The sequence below is a fragment of the Stegodyphus dumicola genome, chromosome 8, assembly GCF_044657685.1.
Source record: "Stegodyphus dumicola isolate Sdum_Otavi_A_Nest chromosome 8, ASM4465768v1".
In the NCBI taxonomy this organism is placed as follows: domain Eukaryota; kingdom Metazoa; phylum Arthropoda; class Arachnida; order Araneae; family Eresidae; genus Stegodyphus; species Stegodyphus dumicola.
In genome coordinates this window covers 147,564,253-147,584,544 of record NC_140775.1, presented here as the reverse complement: position 1 = coordinate 147,584,544, position 20,292 = coordinate 147,564,253, and the positions used below count along the sequence as shown (strand labels likewise).

General features: G+C 34.8%; 1 protein-coding gene across 2 annotated transcripts in view; it reads left to right on the top strand.

Annotated features, from left to right (window-relative positions):
- LOC118186462 (uncharacterized) overlaps nucleotides 1-20,292 on the top strand; it is a 147,522-nt gene that overhangs the window by 12,085 nt on the left and 115,145 nt on the right. For both annotated transcript variants that reach the window (XM_035356564.2, XM_035356563.2), the window contains exons 3-5: nucleotides 910-1,169; nucleotides 1,890-1,958; nucleotides 6,180-6,290. In XM_035356564.2, the coding sequence (XP_035212455.1) occupies nucleotides 910-1,169; nucleotides 1,890-1,958; nucleotides 6,180-6,290 (440 nt within the window). The remainder of the gene's footprint in view (nucleotides 1-909; nucleotides 1,170-1,889; nucleotides 1,959-6,179; nucleotides 6,291-20,292) is intronic.

The following is a 20,292-nucleotide window of genomic DNA, read 5'->3' as shown; positions in this document are numbered from 1 at the left end:
TAAATCTCTATATAGAAAGTTTTATAGAAATTTACCTTTTATTTTTAAAACTTGAGATTTCGCCAATTAAATCGATACTATTTCTTTTAGCGTAAAATCCATATGTTTTGAAAGAAGAATAAATTTAAAAGTGGCTTATGATATTTATTTCAAATAATAAGCTGTTGACAAAAATTTTTATTCCAAAACTTTTGCCTTTTTTTTTTTTTTTTTTTTATTCTTTGTCGAAATCTTTCTAAAAATGTGTAAATACCTGCTGTATTTTCTGAAAATAAATAAAGATTTAAAGAAAACTTAACATAACTTAAAGATAACAATTTGTAACGAATGTATCTGAAACAAATAATTAATAAACGTGAAAATCGGGAAAAATATAATAAATGAAAATAAAGTAAAAAGGAGACAAAACCGATCATCAATTTAATCAGATTTGATCGTACTTTTTTTTTTCAACATTAAAGGTAAAATGTATCATTTTTGATGACGTAAGGCAAGTTACTTGTACATACATTGAAGATATTCATATTCCAAGACAAAACTTCGTTGGCAGACCTCACTTCGAAAAAATTACCAGCAACACAACTGATAGGCATATTTATATAGCGAAGAAAGAATTTTGATATTATTTATTGCATAATAAACTCTTTTTCTCTACTTAAGTTTAAAAATATTTAAATAATTAAAAAAAAAAAAAAACCTTTGGTCTTTCAAACTAAGTTTTTGCTTAAACTTATTATTTGCAAAGATAAGATAATTTTGCATATTAGAGATGAATCTAAGCTTCTAAAAACAGCGTGCACTTTTTTAGACGAATTACAAACGCGTAGAACTGTTAAAAAAGTTACAAAATTATGTTAGACATTTTTATCAAACTATTTAATTTAGTTCTCTACATTTTATTATTCTTAGCATTGTGATGGAGTGCACTTTATTGGAACTGATTCTGAAGGAAATATAATCGATGTCTGCATCAACAAAATACAAGAGAATATGGCTACAGTTTGGGTTTTTCTTAGACTTTCCAATGGAGAACTGTACAAACTATCTTACAACTGTGATACTAGAAAACCTTACATAGATAATGAATATTTATTTCATTCATCTGGCTTGCAAATAAGATGCCTAACACCTTTGAGAAAATGGCGTATTTCTTTCAATGGCTTACTCCAGTAAGTTATATGTACTATATTATGTTTAAATCTATTCATCCTTACTGTTCCCCAATCTTTTTGACTGAGGATATTTATTCGAAGACAAACTTTTATATTAATAAAAGTCACTAGAAAATGAAAAATAAATTCATGTTTTTTTCTTTTTTTTTCCTTCTTTCTTTTTTTTTTTTTTTTTTTTTTTTAAATAGGAGAAACAACGATTATTCTTCAAACATTTCATTATATCCAGTAATAATTTAACTGATTTCAGTTAATCTATTCCCGAAAATGTGACTAGAAAAATGTATAATTATTTATTGTCACATTTTCTTTTAAAATATTACATTCAATTATAATTCTCTCCAATATGAAAATTAGAGTCTTATTCAACAATTTATATATTGTATATTACATTTGTATATTATATATACAAAAATAATATATTATTTTTGAATTAATGTTATAAAAACCAAAAAACTGGATATTCTTACCAGTTAATCTATTAAAAAATAAAAAATATATCAATGTTGATTACCAACCGATTATTAACATTGTATAATGGTCTACGAAATTCTGTAACTTGAACTTTAACATTTTATAATTTAATATTTACATAGTGCTTGATACGTTTATTTATCAACTATTTAAATGATAATAATAAAAAAGCAGTTTATTTCCGTTTTCTCTATGAATTTACTTTCAGGAGATGTAAGTAAAACCTTAACTTTTATGTTACAGAAAACTTCAGAAGCAAGAGAGTGAAAAAGAAGAGGAACTGGAACTCACACATGTCAGGTTTTCTTTCGTGTAGGTAACGTTTTTAATTTGCGAGGCAGTACTTATTTAAGAATTATACAATCGATATTTAAAACACTTTTTATTACATTAACATTTCAGTTTAACATTCAGTTTACATTTCAGTTTACGAAGATCCATTACGCCCTGTGGCGTAATGGATCTTCGTATGAGAAATTCGTAGGTATGAGAAATTATACGAGGAGGTGCCAAAAATTATCGGAAGTATTTTAAATCATTATATACTTTACACGAACGTATTTTAATACATTTTTAAAGCTTTCTGCACCAACATCGATTAATTTTCCAGATCATTTTGTCTTCTGTTAGAAATAGGAAAAAATTCCCGAAGACTTGACACGGAATATTTATTATTCAAGGCAAGCAGGTTATTTTCATATCCCGTATTTACTCGCGTGATAGTCGCACCCCCGTCTTGAAGCAGAAAACATTCTCAAAAAGTGCCCAATATTGTGTAGTAGATTTCTCGGCATAATAGTCGCCCCTACACTTTCACAATGAAAAACTGGCAAACAAAGTGCGACTATTACGCGAATGAACAAGAAGTTTTGATCATTAACATCAGCGAGATACAAACATCATGTTGTTCTTTCCCAAGAACTGTTGGGCGGATAGAGTTTCTTCAAATTTTGATGAACTGCAACCTGTGGGACTTTTCCAGAGCATTGATTTGAATTAAATTCAGAGAATTCAGTTTCATTTTAAAAGAAAATTGATTATCTTAAAAACCTTTTTGCATAAAACTGAAATATATAGATACATTGAGACTGATAAGAAAAAATAACTTTCTTAGAAGCAATTTAAATGAAAATCTGCTTCTTATCATAAAAAATGCTTAATGAAAAGAAAGAAAGGTTGTCAGGACTGCTGTTCCATCTAATTGCCTTTGGAAACATAGCTAGAGTCCTGAGTAGGAACAGGCAACTTACTCAAAACTATGTTCGTGCGTGTGTAGAAGATAAAACAAAAATAAGAAAAGTTAAATTTACCCTTTATTTCCCACAGCGTACAGTCGTTCCCGCACTTCATGATACAGAAACCAACATTTATACTCTAAAACGTAGAAAATAAGACATAAACTAAATTAAATAAGAACTAAACTTTAATGTTTTACAAAGACTAGTAACGCGAAGATTGGCCTTTTGACACTACGTATATGTAGTGAGTGAAATGCAAAGACTACAATCGAACATAGTCTTCAAATATCAGAGAGAACTAAGTTCTAGCCTTAAAGACAGACATAAACTGACTGAAAAGCACGCGCGTGGTAAGGCAGCAAGAAGTCTCTTTCTTCTCTTGGCTAAAAGCCACATCCTAAATACCTATACGGTTTATACGGTTTGCAACCTCATTAGCATAAGTAATTCTACTCGTGCTTATTCTGGCCGGAAATGGAAAATAAGAGAGGATAGCAAAGTTTTAAAATAAAATAAACTTTAGTAAAATTTAAAATCCTTACAAGATTAGGGAAGTACTATTAATTTAATGTTATGCAAAGCAGCCAGGTTTCCACATGCCATTTATCTTTTAATACCTCCAGGATAATCGACAGCGTCTTGACCATAAATTTAAAACTTAACACCGTATGAGCACCATGCATAAGTATCCTTAAATTACCATCTTTAAATTATTATATTTAAATTATTATTGATAAATTGAGTAATTATTATACTTTAATGATTATTACTTAAATTATTATTATTAAATGGAGTAATCCTTAAACTATTATACATTATTTCATTATTTTATTCTAATTTAATATAAAAATACATTTTATAAACAATTTATATTAATTTTCAAAATGAAAATCTGATTTTAACATAGTGTAATTTAATACAAAAATATAGTTTTAAATGTGTGGAATGCATTCTCCTTTCATTTATATAGTGAGTATGCTTGATGCTTATTCAATTAACAACACCGCTACAACTAGCCAATTGTATGAAACGAGGCGTAGATGTGTATAAAAAATAAGATTCTCATGAAAGCTAGGCGTGTTTTTATCGCAATGGACGTCTTTTAAACCAAATATGCCTTGAAAGAAAATACTACTGTTATTTATAAAATCAAAATGTAATTTATTACCTTATACAGTTTGGCAAACAAAGGAGTCATGGGATAGTTACCGATGCGTTTGTAGTCTCGCAACGGAAAAATATTAGAGGATAGCTATCTTTTTCTATGCATGTCTATCTATCTCTTTAATATCATCAAACTATTTGTATGCCTAAGTGATAGAACTCTTTGGGCTTTACGGGTTCTCCTACGATTGCAACTTTCCTTGTCAGCAACGGCTTTTCAGGTTTATTAATTCTTTAGCAATAGTGTTTATACAGATTTTATGCAAGAAGATAAGTTACATCTAAGCGGCGGGCCTAATATTTAAACGGATATAATACTTGGGAGAAGTTTTCTGCTTTTTTACTTGCCTGAGATGTATGATCCTGTAAAATTTAAGCTGGCAACTCATGAATATTATATGCATAAAAAAGCATAAGAAAGAGATAGGTTAAATATTATTGGATACATTATAATTTGATGTCAAACAGAGGATGCTTCATTAGGAGTGGCCTAAATCTACATCTATGCTTACCTACCATATTCATTATTCCAATGATACACGTTCTATGGTGTGCCCTATTCAGGAGGATGGGATATGTAACATGAAGTTACTTGCAATGTGTGGAGCCATTTGTTGTACAGTATTTGAAGAGATGCTGTGCACACCACTTACTATAAATAATTTATTAATTAATTCTTAAAAAGTAAAAGCAATTATTTCTCTTTGAAGTTCAGGTAAATTACTATAAAATATAACTATGACAAAAGTATTCCTGCACATATTAATTTTTAAAAAGAAGAAACAGTTATTTCGTTTTAAATTTCATTCATACTAAAGCAACCTTAAAAAACAATCTTTAATTTCGGATGTCAGGAAAAAGTTATTTTAAGGTTTTATTTTTGGGTAAAATCTGTTTTGTTTCTAAACTTTGTAAAGAATGGAAATGTTCCTTCTGTGCATTCTAGAAAATAATAGCCCATAAAAGTAATTGATTGAAAACCAGCAATTCGAAAGTCACATGATAGATTCCGGGCAAAAGAACTTGTCTACTTTCAGTTGGTTCCCCCTTTTATACTGTTTTCTTCTGCACAAGCTATTTGTATAAGTTAATTTAAATTATTATTTAAAAGTTATCCTGGGCTTTAATTAATATCACTAAACTTTAATATTTGAAATCATATATGCATCATCTTTGAAATCATTTTTGAAATGATTATATTTGAAATCATATCATTTTGAATAATATTTGAAATCATATATGCATATATAAACTAATTTTGTACAGAAGTTTTTTCCTTCCTCATCGCGTGCCTTTAGGGTGTAATTGGAACCACGCCCGGGTAGTAATCGAAAGGTCCAGATTTCAAAGCCTGGCGAGGGCATCGCTAACTGTTACCCCTTTCTTGCTCAAAATAAACCAAATTTTTCTCCCTCTTTTCTGTGTGCCTTTGTGGTGCAATGGAACGCAAATGAAACAAGTCCAGATAACAGTCGGACGGTGTAGAGTTCGAATCCGGCAAGAGCCTTATTGATTGTTTCCACTTTCTTGTCCAAAAATCCTAAAAAGTCTCTACATGTGGCGTCCGATCTAAAATGTGGTAAACCTTAATTCGTCACCAGTTGAATTTGGTAAGTGGCTTCGCTCCGAGACGTCCTTTAAAAGTGTGGCAGAAAGTAAGGAATTTTCTCCTTCCTTAATGTGCGCCTTCGTCGTATAATTAAAAGTGCGTAGTCTAGCAGTCGAAAGGACCAGAGCTAGAATCCCGGGGAAGGCATTGCTGATTTCTCCCGTTTCCTGCTGGATAAAAGAACCCAATCATTCTAAAATTTTATTTTCTAAAACCTTAGCATAAATGTCAGTTTAATTTCTCTTCCTTCTTAAAGATGGAATCAACGTTAATCTTAATTAGCAGAGTAACATATAGATGAGAATGGTGTAAACTGACTGCAGTTATAAAACTCATGTAAATGATTACAGTTATGAAATCTCATATTAACCTAATTAAGTTGCTTGCTACATTTTCGTTTAAAAATATTTTACCACCTTTTTTGTAAGTTGTATTACTTAAATTACATGTTCTTTTTATGGCTATAAATGAAATGATATACATATTTTCTGAAATTGAAAATATTTTAAATATTCCCTACAGATGGCTAGCAATGTCTGTTGTTGAAGATCTGAATATTGATTTCAATGCTAAAGATTTAGCTGAATCGATTGCTAATGCATCTCATGACATCACTGCAGAAGATATCTCATGGTAAAACATTTAGCTTGTCTTTCCTTTTAAATATTTCGCAACAGTTAAATATTGCTTTGTATTTATCATATAACCATATTATAATATTTTTAATTTTTCAAAAAACCAAAAATCATCCTTTTTCGATTTATGAATGAAGAAACTGGGAAAATGTTTGAATTTTTAATATAGCTCTGCACCTCTTACTTGATTTTCATAACAAATTTTATATTTAAATATGCGTCATAAATCAGTATATTTAAATATGCGTCATAAATCAGTATATTTAAATATGCGTCATAAATCAGTGGCTACATTAAAACTCTATAGAATAATTTTATAGCAAATTGACATATGAAAATTAATAATGTTTTATCGTCTTTGAACATTATTAATTCATGAATGATTTTTTTTAAAAAAATCTCGCTGGTTGAAAATTTATTTTGAGGAAAATTTAATGCCATAATGTAATCAAATTTCCTTTTTTATTTTTCTTTGCTGTGAAGATTTTAAAAATATGCAAACTTCAGTATTACAATACTACTGAATGGTATTACCATTCAGTAGTATTGTAATACTGATGCGCTACAATATTACGATTCCGGGTTTATTGTTAATATACGCAGGAGAAATGTATAATGGTGCTTTTAGCCGTTAACTGTTTTTTTTAATGATTGATTATTAGAGGCCCGTTGGAAAGAAGGTCCTTGATAATTGTGATTAGCAAAATCGTCGTAATCTGCCTTTGTTGAAGCAAGAGAGGAGTATCTCCAATACTAACGCTTTATATTTCGATGAACTTGTATTACTTTCTTACCATAAGTACAGAAAAATCGCATAACTTCTTGTGTTGTTCGTGTAGATGCTCACCATCATCGAGCGATAAAGTCGCTTAAACAGTCGTACTTCTACTAGGGTTCAATCTCAGCGAATAGACCGGTTGAATAGGCGTTTCCACATGTGTAAGGTATAAACCAGGCGGTTTTCTTTAGAACGTCTTCCATGAAGTCATCCCTCCTCTTAGACAGTTAATCTTCGTGTGCTTTCCCTTAATCCAATTAAACCAAACCAAATTCTAATTTCCAGTTTGTGCATGCTTTCAGGTGGGTAGCTGACTATTGTCTGCTGACATATAGTTGCTAATAGGCGAATCAGTCTGTACGTATAACATTTTGAGCTTCCTTTCTTCTTTTTTAATGAACGGGATTACTGTAATTATTACTCACATGTAGGTGTAACTAGTAAAATGAAAGTACCTGATTCAACTAAATAATTAAACATTCGTTTTGTCATTCCTTTTGAGAATTACGTTGTTCTTACCTTATTGTATTCATTCCTCTTAAGAGTGAAAAGCGCAGCAAGCTGATTAACATCAAGATGCCAGCAGACTCCAAAGAATAACAATTCAAAACATTCCACTAACACCACAACACCAAGAAATTGAAAACGCCATAGCAACAGAACATAACGTAACCAAGATATCAAGTGCCGTACACGTGACAGGTGAAAGCGGGTCCGGACACCCGGGCGGCTTACGTAGACTAATTGGGTATTGTTTAGTACAACACACCCGGTGCCCCGCAACGTGTTTACTAAGATGCTACATATGCTGATTAAGACATTAAACAATACATTTTACACATCACTACACAGTTACTAAATAACTAAAATATAGATACTAAGTAAATGAAATTTTGCATATAATTATGAATACTGAAACAGGTACTAAATACTAATGCAAGTCGTTACATAAATCCAAGATACTAAATACTGATACAGATACACAAACAGATACTATTATTTACTACGCGGATATTAAATGCGAATTCAGACACAAATTCTAAATACTAATGCAACTTCACGCTCCACAATATCCCGAACAACCGGTCGGCATATGAGACCATTAATGGGAAGGAGTGGTCAGACCTCACGCTCTCTTTTGCATCTTTGGACTCAAAGATTCGCAACTGAACCGTTTAAGATATCCCGTCCGTCTCGGACCACAAGTATATCAAGTGCTGTACAGGTTAAAAAACAGAAAATTGTCGAATAGATTTCAGAATGTCAACCAGCTGTCTTACCTTAGGAAGGCATCTTATCTTATGCAAGCGCGGGGAATTTTATACAGTCGCCGGGCCTCTACATCGACTGACAAGCGCATAGAATTAAAAAATTCTACAGCACCAAAAAAAGCTGTTTTGAATGCCAAGAACTTGGATCTACGCAGCAACACTACAAAATTGAAATATATTATACCTTCAGTCCAGACTCGCACAATGCCAAGTACAGCGCCTCCAGATCACCTAACCTTTCTTAACCTGATTAAGTGCTTTGGATCACAAATACATTCATTTCAATATCTACCTTAGCACACCAACAAGATCCTCCGACACTATGAATTTCCTGACAACAAACTCAAATCACTTACAAGATTGTCTACACTCTCCCTCACTAATGAGGAAGTCAAACTAAATATCTGCAACAACACAGATGCCCTAGGTACCTTCACATATAAACTCATGAAGACCATACAATTCATCTGCGAAATCCTCTCAACTCGCACAGCGAAAAATCTACAAGGTGTCACATGGTGGAAAAAAGAGCTCTTCCAACAAAGCCAAAAGAGCAGAGCGCTACGAAGAAGCCACAGAAGACAATTACAAACATCAGCTGCTTAACGCATATAGGAAAGAGAGAGTGCAGTTTAAACGTGGTAACATATTGCAAAAACAATTAGTGGGTGAAATTTCTATAACAACAGTTCTAATCACTATTGTATTCTTCACAAATTTATGATAAATAAAGTCTTTTAGCACATGCAGAAATACTATAGAATAAATAGAGAGGCTCTGATAGCATTTATAACTATGCTTCTAATAATGTAAATATTCACTTGAATACTGTATTTCCATAAGATGATCGAAATGAAGATACTCCAACAAAAAACATATCAGAGAAGCCTCAACCGTATCTACAACCAGCAATGATATTTCGATTTCAACCAAAGATATTAAACAAATATTCCGTGTCTTCCCGAAGAAACATGCTCCGGGACCGTATGGATCTGATTATACAGTTCTCAAAATAGCCTCTAGAGCATGTACTGCTTTCTTCTATGCTTATTATAATCAACTACTGAAAAATCAGTATGTTCCCAAAACGTTCAGACTTGGATAAGTAGTTTTCTTTGGTAAAAAAAGAACATATAAAGATCCACGAGACCTCTTCGCTCTCTATGTCCTGCTTGTCTTCTTCCAGCGTTTAGCAAAATATATGCGGAAATAGAAATCAGCAGGTTAAAATATCAAGTCTGTAGTAAACATATCATCAGCCCAAAACAATGTAGCTTCCGAACTGGCTTTTAGACGATTCATGCTGTTGATGTTACAAGGGAACAAATTCAAGACAACAGAGATGCTAACCTCTACGTAGACTTTATTTCAATTGGCCTTTGAAGCGCCTCTAATATTCTATGGTGGCCGGTTATCAACGAGCACTGAAAGCTGCAACAATTGTAAGGATCTTAAGTATAACTAACGTTTATTTTATTTTAAATCTTTACTATCACTTCTTATTTTCTACTTCCGGCCAGAATTAAAAGCTTTAACTTATTTATGCAAATTTGTCTTGCGAACGCCAAGTACTTAAGTTGTGGCTTTTTGCCAAGCAAGAGAGAGGAAGGAGCTATTAGAAGCAGGCCGCTGGCCATAGTAGGTTTACTCGGTGGCTGGTTGTCTTCAAGGCCAGAGTTTTAATCCTCTTGATAATTTTAAACGTATCGTAGTGTTAGCAGTTCCCTGTACTACATACGGCTTTTTGCTAATATACGACCAATCTTGGAGTAGGCACTTGTTTGATTAATCCAAAGTTAAGTTTAGTTAGAGTTTAGTTAATATTTTTATATTCTTACGTTCAGACCACAAGTGGTTGGTCTCTGTATTCCGAAGTCCGGAAATCATTGTAAAGAGAGAAAAATAAAGGGTTTCGTATACCCTTCCTGTGTGTATTGTCTACTTCCCAAATTTATTGAACATAGCTTTAGTAAGCTCCCTGTTCCGAGTCAGGACATTTAATGTTCCCAAAGCAAGTAAGGAGGAACACAGAACCTGATAGTGGCGCCCGACGAAGAAGAATAACCATGGCCGAGTTTCAAGAAGAACCTGTGCTGCCTGCAGAAGCGGCTCAGAATCCAGAAATGCCAGCTGCCGCCCTGGAAGGATTTGGTTACATCGTCCAGACCATGCGCGCATCGATGAAACCAGAAGCAACATTTAATTGAAACTCACCGGTAATCAGTTTTTTGGAAAAATTGGATGACCACTTCATGCTGTATCCAGTGCATGAGTTCCAGAAAGTCACCTTAGCTACCAGCGCTTTGAGGGGCCAAGCGCTTAATTGGTTCAAATGTATAGGCAGAAGCCTCTTGGGTCAAGCGGGAAGTCCCACCCATACTTACGAAAATTTTAAGACCGCCTTAGTAAAAGCCTTCCCTGTCGTAAGAGATCGTGCAAGATTAGAAACGGAACTTTTCAGCATATATCAGCAACGAATCGAAAATCTTTCCACCTTTATTTTAAGAAAAATTCACGTCTTAAACTCTTGTATGGAAACCGTCCGGATCCTGAGATAATTCAAGTGATTTTGCCGAGATTACTTCCCCAAGTACAAGACTTTATTGAATTAAGGAATCCGACTACACTGGAAAAGTTATTTGAGCAAGCAATCCAGTTTGAAAGTAGAAGAACGGCGGACATTGAAAGAAGACGCTACTATGAGCAACGAAGCCAATTTGATGCGCCAAGACCACAGCAAAGTCAAGAACACGGCTACGGAAGCAAAGCGAATCAGTGGGCAAGGAAACCCGAGTATCCAAAAACAACCAGCGAACGTCGACAGTTCAATAGTAAGCCAAAAAAAAAAGTCTGAAGGCCAGCGGAAAAAGAAGACAGGCATGGAAAGGAAGAAACAAGATTTAAACTAAAACGGATTTCTGCTGACGGGAGGGTGCGGAAATCCGAAGGCCAAGAAAACCCCTCTTCTTTCAAGTTAAATACAGTGATGGTGAAAAATTTGACTCTTCCAAAGACTGAAGTGTTGGTGAATAACATCCCAGCCACCGCACTCCTGGATATGGGCGCGCAGTGTTCCTGTGTGGCAGAAGAATTTTTTAGGAAGTATTTACGTAAATACCGCATATATAATTCGGGTAATACGACAGTGTTAGCTGCGCTGGGAGAAAGATGCAAGTGCATAGGTAAATTACCGTTATACGTTCGTATCAAGGACGAGCAAGTAAAGATTATGTTTTTTATCGTAAAGAATTTGCAAGCACATATCATCTTAGGGATAGACTTTCTTTCAGAGGCAGAAGCAACGCTGGATTTTAACGAAGCGACCCTTAAGCTGACGATGAAACCAGTTCGAGAAGAAAAAACAGAACCACCAATGTTAAACCTTGACCACCTGCCTAAGGAAGAGCAACAAAAAGTTCGACAAGTGGTAAGTGAATTTGCTTCGTTATTTAGTGATATTCCAGGATTTACTCAAGTTACTAACCGTAGTATCGACACCGGAGATTCACTGCCATTTCGCCACAAACCATACCGATATGATAAGAATAAAGAAAAAATTATGGTGTGGCACATTAGAGCCATGTTACGTAAAAAGATCATAACGCCCATCTCAAGTAGTTATGCTAGCCCGGTTGTGTTATGTAAGAAAAACAATGACTATCCGGTAACACATCCAAAAAGGTGGCGTTTTGCTATTGACTAACGTAAATTAAACTCTATGACTAAATATCCGGTATATCCGTTACCTATTATCGAAGAAATTCTAAGGAACATAACTTCTACCAAATACATGACTACTTTAGACTTAACGACTGGTTATTTTCAAATAGGGGTTAGACCGGAAGGTGTGCCTAAGACTGCTTTTATAACCAAGTCTGGCACTTATGCATTCCTGCGTATGCCGTTTGGCCTTTCAGGGGCACCGGCAACATTTCAGCGATGTATGGACATTGTGCTAAGGCCTGTTCTTGGAAAGCCCACATTTATCTATTTAGACGATATCATTATTACTAGTGATAATCTCAACCAACATGTACAGGATTTAAGACAGGTGTTTTCATTATTAAATGAGGCCGGTCTAAAAGTTAATGTCGAAAAGTGCAAATTTGCAGCCCCTGAATTAAAATACTTAGGTTACAAAATATCTCAGAAAGGAATCGAGACAGACGAATTAAAAATAATCGCTGTACAAAAGTATCCGCCGCCAAATACGGCGAAGAAGCTCTCTTCTTTTCTAGGACTTTGTTTATATTATAGGTCCTTTATAAAAGATTTTGCAGCTATTGCTGAACCATTGTTAAAATTAAAAAGGAAAAAGGCAAGATTCTCGTGGACGGCCGAAGCCAATAGTGCTTTCGAAAAATTAAAGCAAGCATTAACGCAAGCCCCTGTTTTGCAATTTCCTGAAAATGATGAGAATTTAGAAATTTCAGCCGATGCTTCGGATTATGCGGAAGGAGCGGTACTTTCGCAAAATCAGCAGCCCGTGGCATTTTTTAGTCGAACTTTAAATCAAACACAAAGAAATTATTCCGCGACTGAGAGAGAGGCACTTGCAGTTCTGTTAGCAGTGCAAAATTTCCGAGTCGAGTCTATTTTGGAAGGGCGCCAATAACAGTGTATTCTGATCATGCGGCGGTAACTAGATCGTACTCAGGGAAAAACTTATCCCAAAGGTTAATAAGATGGGCACTCAAGTTACAAGAGTATAATCTGGTAATCAAGCACACCCCCGGAAAGGAAAATATCGTAGCAGATGCCCTATCCAGAATAAAAATAGATGAAGAAGGTAATACTGTAAAGGTGGCAATGCTCACAGCATGTACGATAAATTCCCAAGAAACTGTAATAACCGAACTGGGTATGGATCCTGAGTTTAAAAACATTTATGAGTATTTAAAGGATTCTGAAAATTTTAGCCACCAAGATATTGTGGCGATAAGAAATAGGGCGGCCCATTACGAACTAATAGATGGTCTATTATTTTATACAAAAACTACAAATTCCAACAACGAATTTCGACCTGTTATCCCAGCTAGTCTTAGATTAAATATACTGCAGGAGTTACACGATTCTTTTTAGCTTCTCATGCTGGTATACGAAAAACCATCCAACGCGTACGCGAAGCAGTCTATTTTCCTGAACTGCAAAAGTTAACAAGGGCGTATGTCCAGTCCTGCCCAACATGTCAAGCAGTTAATTATATTAATTTCCGCCCGGCCGGGTTTCTAAATAGCATTAAATCCGAATTTCAAAATGAAATAATTGGCATCGATTTATTGGGCCCTTTCCCAAAAAGTCAGTTAAATAAAAGTCGGTATCTCCTTGTTATGGTTGATCATATTAGTAAGTGGACCGAAATTGTTCCCTTAAAACAAGCCTCTGCGAAATTAGTTACTGATTCTATTTTAAAGAAATATATTTTAAAATACGGGGCGACCCTAAAAGTTATATCGGATAATGGTCCTCAATTTGTAAGTAATATATTTGAAGACATGTGCCAGAAACTGGGCAAACGTCATTTAAAAATGGTCCCGTATCAGCCGCAATCAAATATAGCGGAACGGGTCAATAGAAATATAGTGAAAATTATCCGTAGTTATGTTAAAAATTTTCATAAAAGCTGGGATAACTATGTCAATGAATTAGCTTTCGCCCTTAGGACCGCGAAACATGATACGACGGGCAAAACTCCTGCTGAGTTATTTTTAGGCAGAAAGATTATAACGCCGTTAGATAAATTATTTTATGTTCAACAAAGAGCCCCAGAATTTAAAATGGGCGATATAGAAAAATTAATTAAAGAAGCAAAAAAGAACACTGAAGTAGCACAGAGAAAACAGAAAATTTATTATGATATGAAACGACGGGGAATAACTTATAAAGTAGGAGATGAAGTGTTAAAAATTAAGCATTCACTTTCTTCAGCACCAGAAGATAAAACTGCCAAATTTTTTCCACGATTTGAAGGACCATATGTCATAGAAAAAATAACTCAGGCTGTAGAGGTGTTAAAAGCCAGGAATGGTGAAACATGCTCCGCAAACATTGACCAGATAAAACCATTCTATAATCGTAATAAAATGCCAATATTTAAAGATCTTTACTGCCAATATTTAAAGAACTGTTATTTTAAACGTTAAGATATACTGTGATATGTTAAAAGTGAAAGTAATGCCAAAAAATTTTAACTTATTCGTGTGACTGTAAAAAGAGCAAATTATTGTGAATATGTGTTAAAGGTTGAATGAATGGAGTTAGGCTCTCTGACGCTACACTTCAGAGTTAGCCACTTTCAGAATAGTACCTCAGGGTTTAGAGATGAATATAAGGTGTGTTATGAGGTCTTGTTATGCTGAATTTTAACGCGTTAGTGTTTTGATTGCAGGCGGTAGTGTTGAACACTTGTACATAAACACGTTCGTGTTTGGTGTTTTCCTTTACAACACATGTCAAAGAGCACGGGGAGATAATTAAATAACGCCATGAATGAAATAAGAATGTTAAAATAAATATACGTATTCATGTTACTTGCCATTTAATTGTGTAATATTTCATTAAACTAGTTTTCCTTCCAGATCTCTGGAAGGAACCAGATTTCAACTAAGAACTCCTGTTTAGATGCAGTACAGATGAAAAGTAATCGTCCACGGAGTTGATAATGTAAAAAAACGATTTTCTTTTAAATTTCTAGTTTCTAGTGAGAAATGTTTGTAAAAGATTGGCCTCGCGTTAGATTCTAGAGCTAAAAGTTTTCAACAAGGTCGTTTTAGACCTCAGTTTCAAACTAATTAACTCTGGCGGGAAGTATGTAAGGATCTTAAGTTTTACTAACGTTTATTTTATTTTAAATCTTTACTATCACTTCTTATTTTCTACTTCCGGCCAGAATTAAAAGCTTTAACTTATTTATGCAAATTTGTCTTGCGAACGCCAAGTACTTAAGTTGTGGCTTTTTGCCAAGCAAGAGAGAGGAAGGAGCTATTAGAAGCAGGCCGCTGGCCATAGTAGGTTTACTCGGTGGCTGGTTGTCTTCAAGGCCAGAGTTTTAATCCTCTTGATAATTTTAAACGTATCGTAGTGTTAGCAGTTCCCTGTACTACATACGGCTTTTTGCTAATATACGACCAATCTTGGAGTAGGCACTTGTTTGATTAATCCAAAGTTAAGTTTATTAGAGTTTAGTTAATATTTTTATATTCTTACGTTCAGACCACAAGTGGTTGGTCTCTGTATTCCGAAGTCCGGAAATCATTGTAAAGAGAGAAAAATAAAGGGTTTCGTATACCCTTCCTGTGTGTATTGTCTACTTCCCAAATTTATTGAACATAGCTTTAGTAAGCTCCCTGTTCCGTGTCAGGACATTTAATGTTCCCAAAGCAAGTAAGGAGGAACACGGAACCTGATACAATGTCCAGGAAACCTCTAGAAAATTTTTAAAAGCTATCTGATAAACCACTCTCTAATTATAGCACCCCACAGCGGCATTATTTTCAAAATTCAAGAAAGAGGCTACTTGCAAAGTTCTTGCGCGAGCCTATTCTCTTAGAATAGCTCTATTCTGTAATTTAATATTCAATTCTGTGCTGGAAGCTAATTGGCCAAGACATATCACCTTGGTTGCTTATGTTGATAACTTAGCTCTTTTTATCAAAGCCTGCACAAGAAACTGGGAAACTTTAGCACAATACTTCACGGTACAAAATTTTCGGTCCTCTGGGGAAACCTTAAATAGGGAATCTAAATCCAAAAATCTGTTGTTCTCATTATCTCTAAGCCAAGAACAAACCCTATCAGGTGCTACTGCATTAAATTACAAGGCAAAAACATCAAGATGGCACGCGAAATTAAAATACCTTGGTCTGATGTGGGATCAAGGTCTCAGTTGGATTCCATATATACAAGTCTTACGAAATAAAATTAGTACAGCACAAAATAGTTTGAAGGGATGAACCAGAGTCAAAACTTCCCCCGTACAGAAAATATTATATACTACAGGTGTGGAAAAAATAGCGCTATATACGAAGTTGCAATCTAGTCGCAACCAATAGGAGAGTGAAAAAAGAAATATATTGTAATGCTTCAACATCCGCTTGGACATAATTTGTGCAACGCATACAGAACAACAAACGCTGCTCTCATACTGGAAGGTCTGATGCCCCTCCATATAAGAGGAGAATAAAAGGCAGTTCATGCGAGAATTATTAAACTCAGACTTGATGCAGCCTTCGCCAATACTATTTACAATCCGTTGCAATATGAACGTAAAGGCAATATTCTGCAAATACATCTAGTTTTAAAAGGAAAATGAGTTTAAATTAGTATTAAAAAGATCGGAAGAAATCACATTACACAGGGAACACGCATTATCGTTTATACGGACGTCTTTAAAACTGAAGAAAGTGTGGAAACTTCTCTTGTTACATTTGAAACAAGATAGCATTATGCATACAAGGAAAGGCCATCTTAACCATTATATGAGCGTCTTTCAAACCAAAGCGCTCGTCATTACACCAGTCATACAGCATGCAACAGTCAGAAGTACCAGCAAAGTAATGGTCTGTACTGACAGTATTTCGACATTGCTCGCAATTCTGAACCATAATCACACCTATCCCTTAATCATAGAAATACAGCGATCCCTATTTAACAATATTCGTGCAAGCATACATCTTATTTTGGTAAAAGCACATGCTTGGCTAGAAGGAAATGAAACAGCAGATATGCTCGTCAAGGAAGCAGCCAGCAATATGAGCGCATCAGAATTTTTCATTTCAGCACCATCCTCACATCTGAAGCACGCGCTGCTGGACAAAGCGATCCAAAAAATGGCAATTGGAATGGGACCAAACTGACACCTGAGACGAACGTATAGTTTCATACCAAAGGTTTCACCAACATTTCAAATTACCATCTCGCAGCTAATCAATTACATTACTGGTCATGATCTGTTCCCAACCTACTTCTATCGTTTTATTATCTCGGACACAGATGCCTGTCCCTGCGGAAACAAAGGCTGCCCACATCACTTTACTTTTCACTGCCGAATATCGGCGGCAAATAAACTTCGCCTTTCTACCACAAGCGTTGATGCATTTTAGAGGTTTATAATCACCAAGAGAATGGTAATAAATAAAATCTGCAGAATGGTAATATTCATAGTGGTAATAGGACAAGAAGTCTGTTAGCAGCAAGAGTCAAATCAGGGATACTCACCTAGATGCACTTCTTTCCTGCGAGCCCATAAATAATATAACAAAAATTATGTGTTTAATTTTAGTTTTAATTTAATTTATTTTCATTTCTAGTTTGTTTTCAATTTTAGTTTAATTTCAGTATTAATTTTGGTTTAATTAGGTTATTTTATATATTATTCTCTAAAATTGCATATTCATTTAGAAAACCCGCTTAATTTCCGTAATACCAAACTGTTCAGTATGTACTGGTGACTGATGACGGAGGGCGGGGACACCTAATATTTAACATAAGTAAATAGGTGTTGTCTCACACCCTCTCAAATCCACAGCAACAGCTCCCAGGGACAACAAAAGAGCTGCCGCGGTAGTTTATACATTTTAAGCACAAGATCTTATATAGCTATCGGTTTTTACATTGGCTATTGAATGATTTAAGTTTTGAAATAAAACAATGTAGGAAAATAGGTATTCGATGAGATAGAAAATTGTATCAAGTTTTCATACAGCTGTCTTTTGTGACTCCATTGAGCTCAGTATGTACTAGAAAAAATATCTGAGATGTATCATGTATGCACTTTTGCTCTTGTCTAGACGTGTCAAAATTATTTTTGTTGCAATAAACTCCAGAGGAGGTACTGTCTGTCTACGAGAAGAACAGGGTCGCTATAGCAACAGGGCTAGTATATTTCAAATAGGAACGAACCAAGAGTTGCTTTATTGTTACTTTGTTTTTGGCTACCGTTATCTGAGAGGTATTGGTATTGGTATATTTAATTAAGGCAAAGAACACTAGGGGTATCTGCCTAAGACGAGGGATGCCTTCGTGGAGAGCTTTCTAAGGGAAACTGGCTCGTATACGCGTTACACATGGGGAAAACCACGAAAACGCCCATGCAGCCAGCTCGTTCGCAGAATTCGAACCTCGGACCGAACTACCAGTGTTCAGCGACTTTACCGCTCGGCCGCTGGTGGGCCGTTATCTGAGAGGAAAAGAGTTATCATTCGTCTTCAAGATACCCCTACGGAAAATGGGTCAAGCCTCGTTTCTATGGCAGCAGACAGCTGCAGAGTAACTGGCGAGAGCTTTTCTTATAATAGACAGACTATAATTACTACTAACCTCTGGTAGCCGTACCTGTCACCTATTCATCAGCAGCCGTCCTGTAACCGTACCGTCTATGGATCTAGAGTTTCAGTATATGAAGTAAGTACGAAATGTTTATGTCACCAATGACTATTGTGTACCAAAATATAAGCGTATATACGCTTTTGTCTATATGTAATTGTGTATGTCCTTGTTTATATGTAATTGTACCCATGTATCTACTAGTGTTATCACATATCTTGACACTGTATAGTTAATATACATCTATTACGCACTGAATAATCATGTACCTAATGTGTCTGTATATATGTATATGAATTTATGTTCTGTATATATGATAATGTAACTATGCATCTGCACATTTTATCCTGTAAAATGGCACCATATCGCAAAGAACTAACTAGAGCCCCACTCTAAAATTAATTGCACCAAAGACACTGTACTACACAGTACTAATCTAGGGTCTAACTTTTAATTCACTGTACTAATTACTTATTCCAGCATAACATTGCGCACCTAATATTTCAGTATGTACATGTCTTCTGTAATCTAATGATAATGCTTCAAAGGGTCATAGTGTACTCAACATATGAGTACACACGTTATGTATATATGCTACCGTATTTATGCTTTTGCATACACGTTGTAACATGGCAATGTATTATCCAGTGTCTAACATTAATTAGCTTTAACGCCACTGTATGAAGTACCAAATTTGTATGTATGTTTATATATTAGTATATTAGCACAATGAACACGTATGGTTATCTAGATAAAGGTGGACGTGGCACTATACCGATTAATCGTATTGGTAGAGGGGTGGTGCCCACGTCCTCCGTCGCATGTCGCATGTAACCGTACCGTCTTCACCCTCCGTCACCTGTTCTTTCCTTATTAACCATTTGTTGTGTTATTTTTCTGTTACTAAGGAGCTTTAATAGCGTTAGTTAAATTTTATTGTTTAATTTATTTTTATTTTGATGTCTTGCTTTATCAGTTTTTGCAAGTTTTGATTCTTTTCAATAGCTGGTCCTACATAGATACACACCTTGAATATTTTTATTATTGATTGATATACCTGTTATATCCAAGCTATGGAATTTTATATAACAGTTCAAAACAGTTTTACGTTTTGGAAAGCAGATCTACCTTGTAATATCCTAGCTAAATTAGAAGTTCTTGAGAACTAGAATATTGAAGAACTATGTAGTGACAATTCGCTGAGTTCTTTTAAGTTTAAAGAAGGGTTAAATTTACCCTTTATTCCAACTCAATAAGTTAACAGATGGCCCCTTCTCGGACTTACAATAAGCATTCACTTGGGATTTAACTCAAGATAGAAAACATAAATCTAATATAATGTTAACTTAAATGAGCCAGCCGAAGCTGCACAGAATTAACTAACAGAGTTGGCCCTTATTTCAGATCATCGGCTTATACTAACAGGCGCGTAGCAATACTGCCTAATGACATTAAGATTAGACTAGAAGCAACAACATGCCCGGAAGGCAGAACGCGCTCTTCTAGCGAAGTGACCCAGACTTCAGCTTAAATACTGGTTTCTACCTTATTTGCATAAAAAGTAATCCTGAAAACTCATTCCGGCAGCGAGACGTAGGTGGAAAATGAGAAAGTAAAGGAAAGGCTTG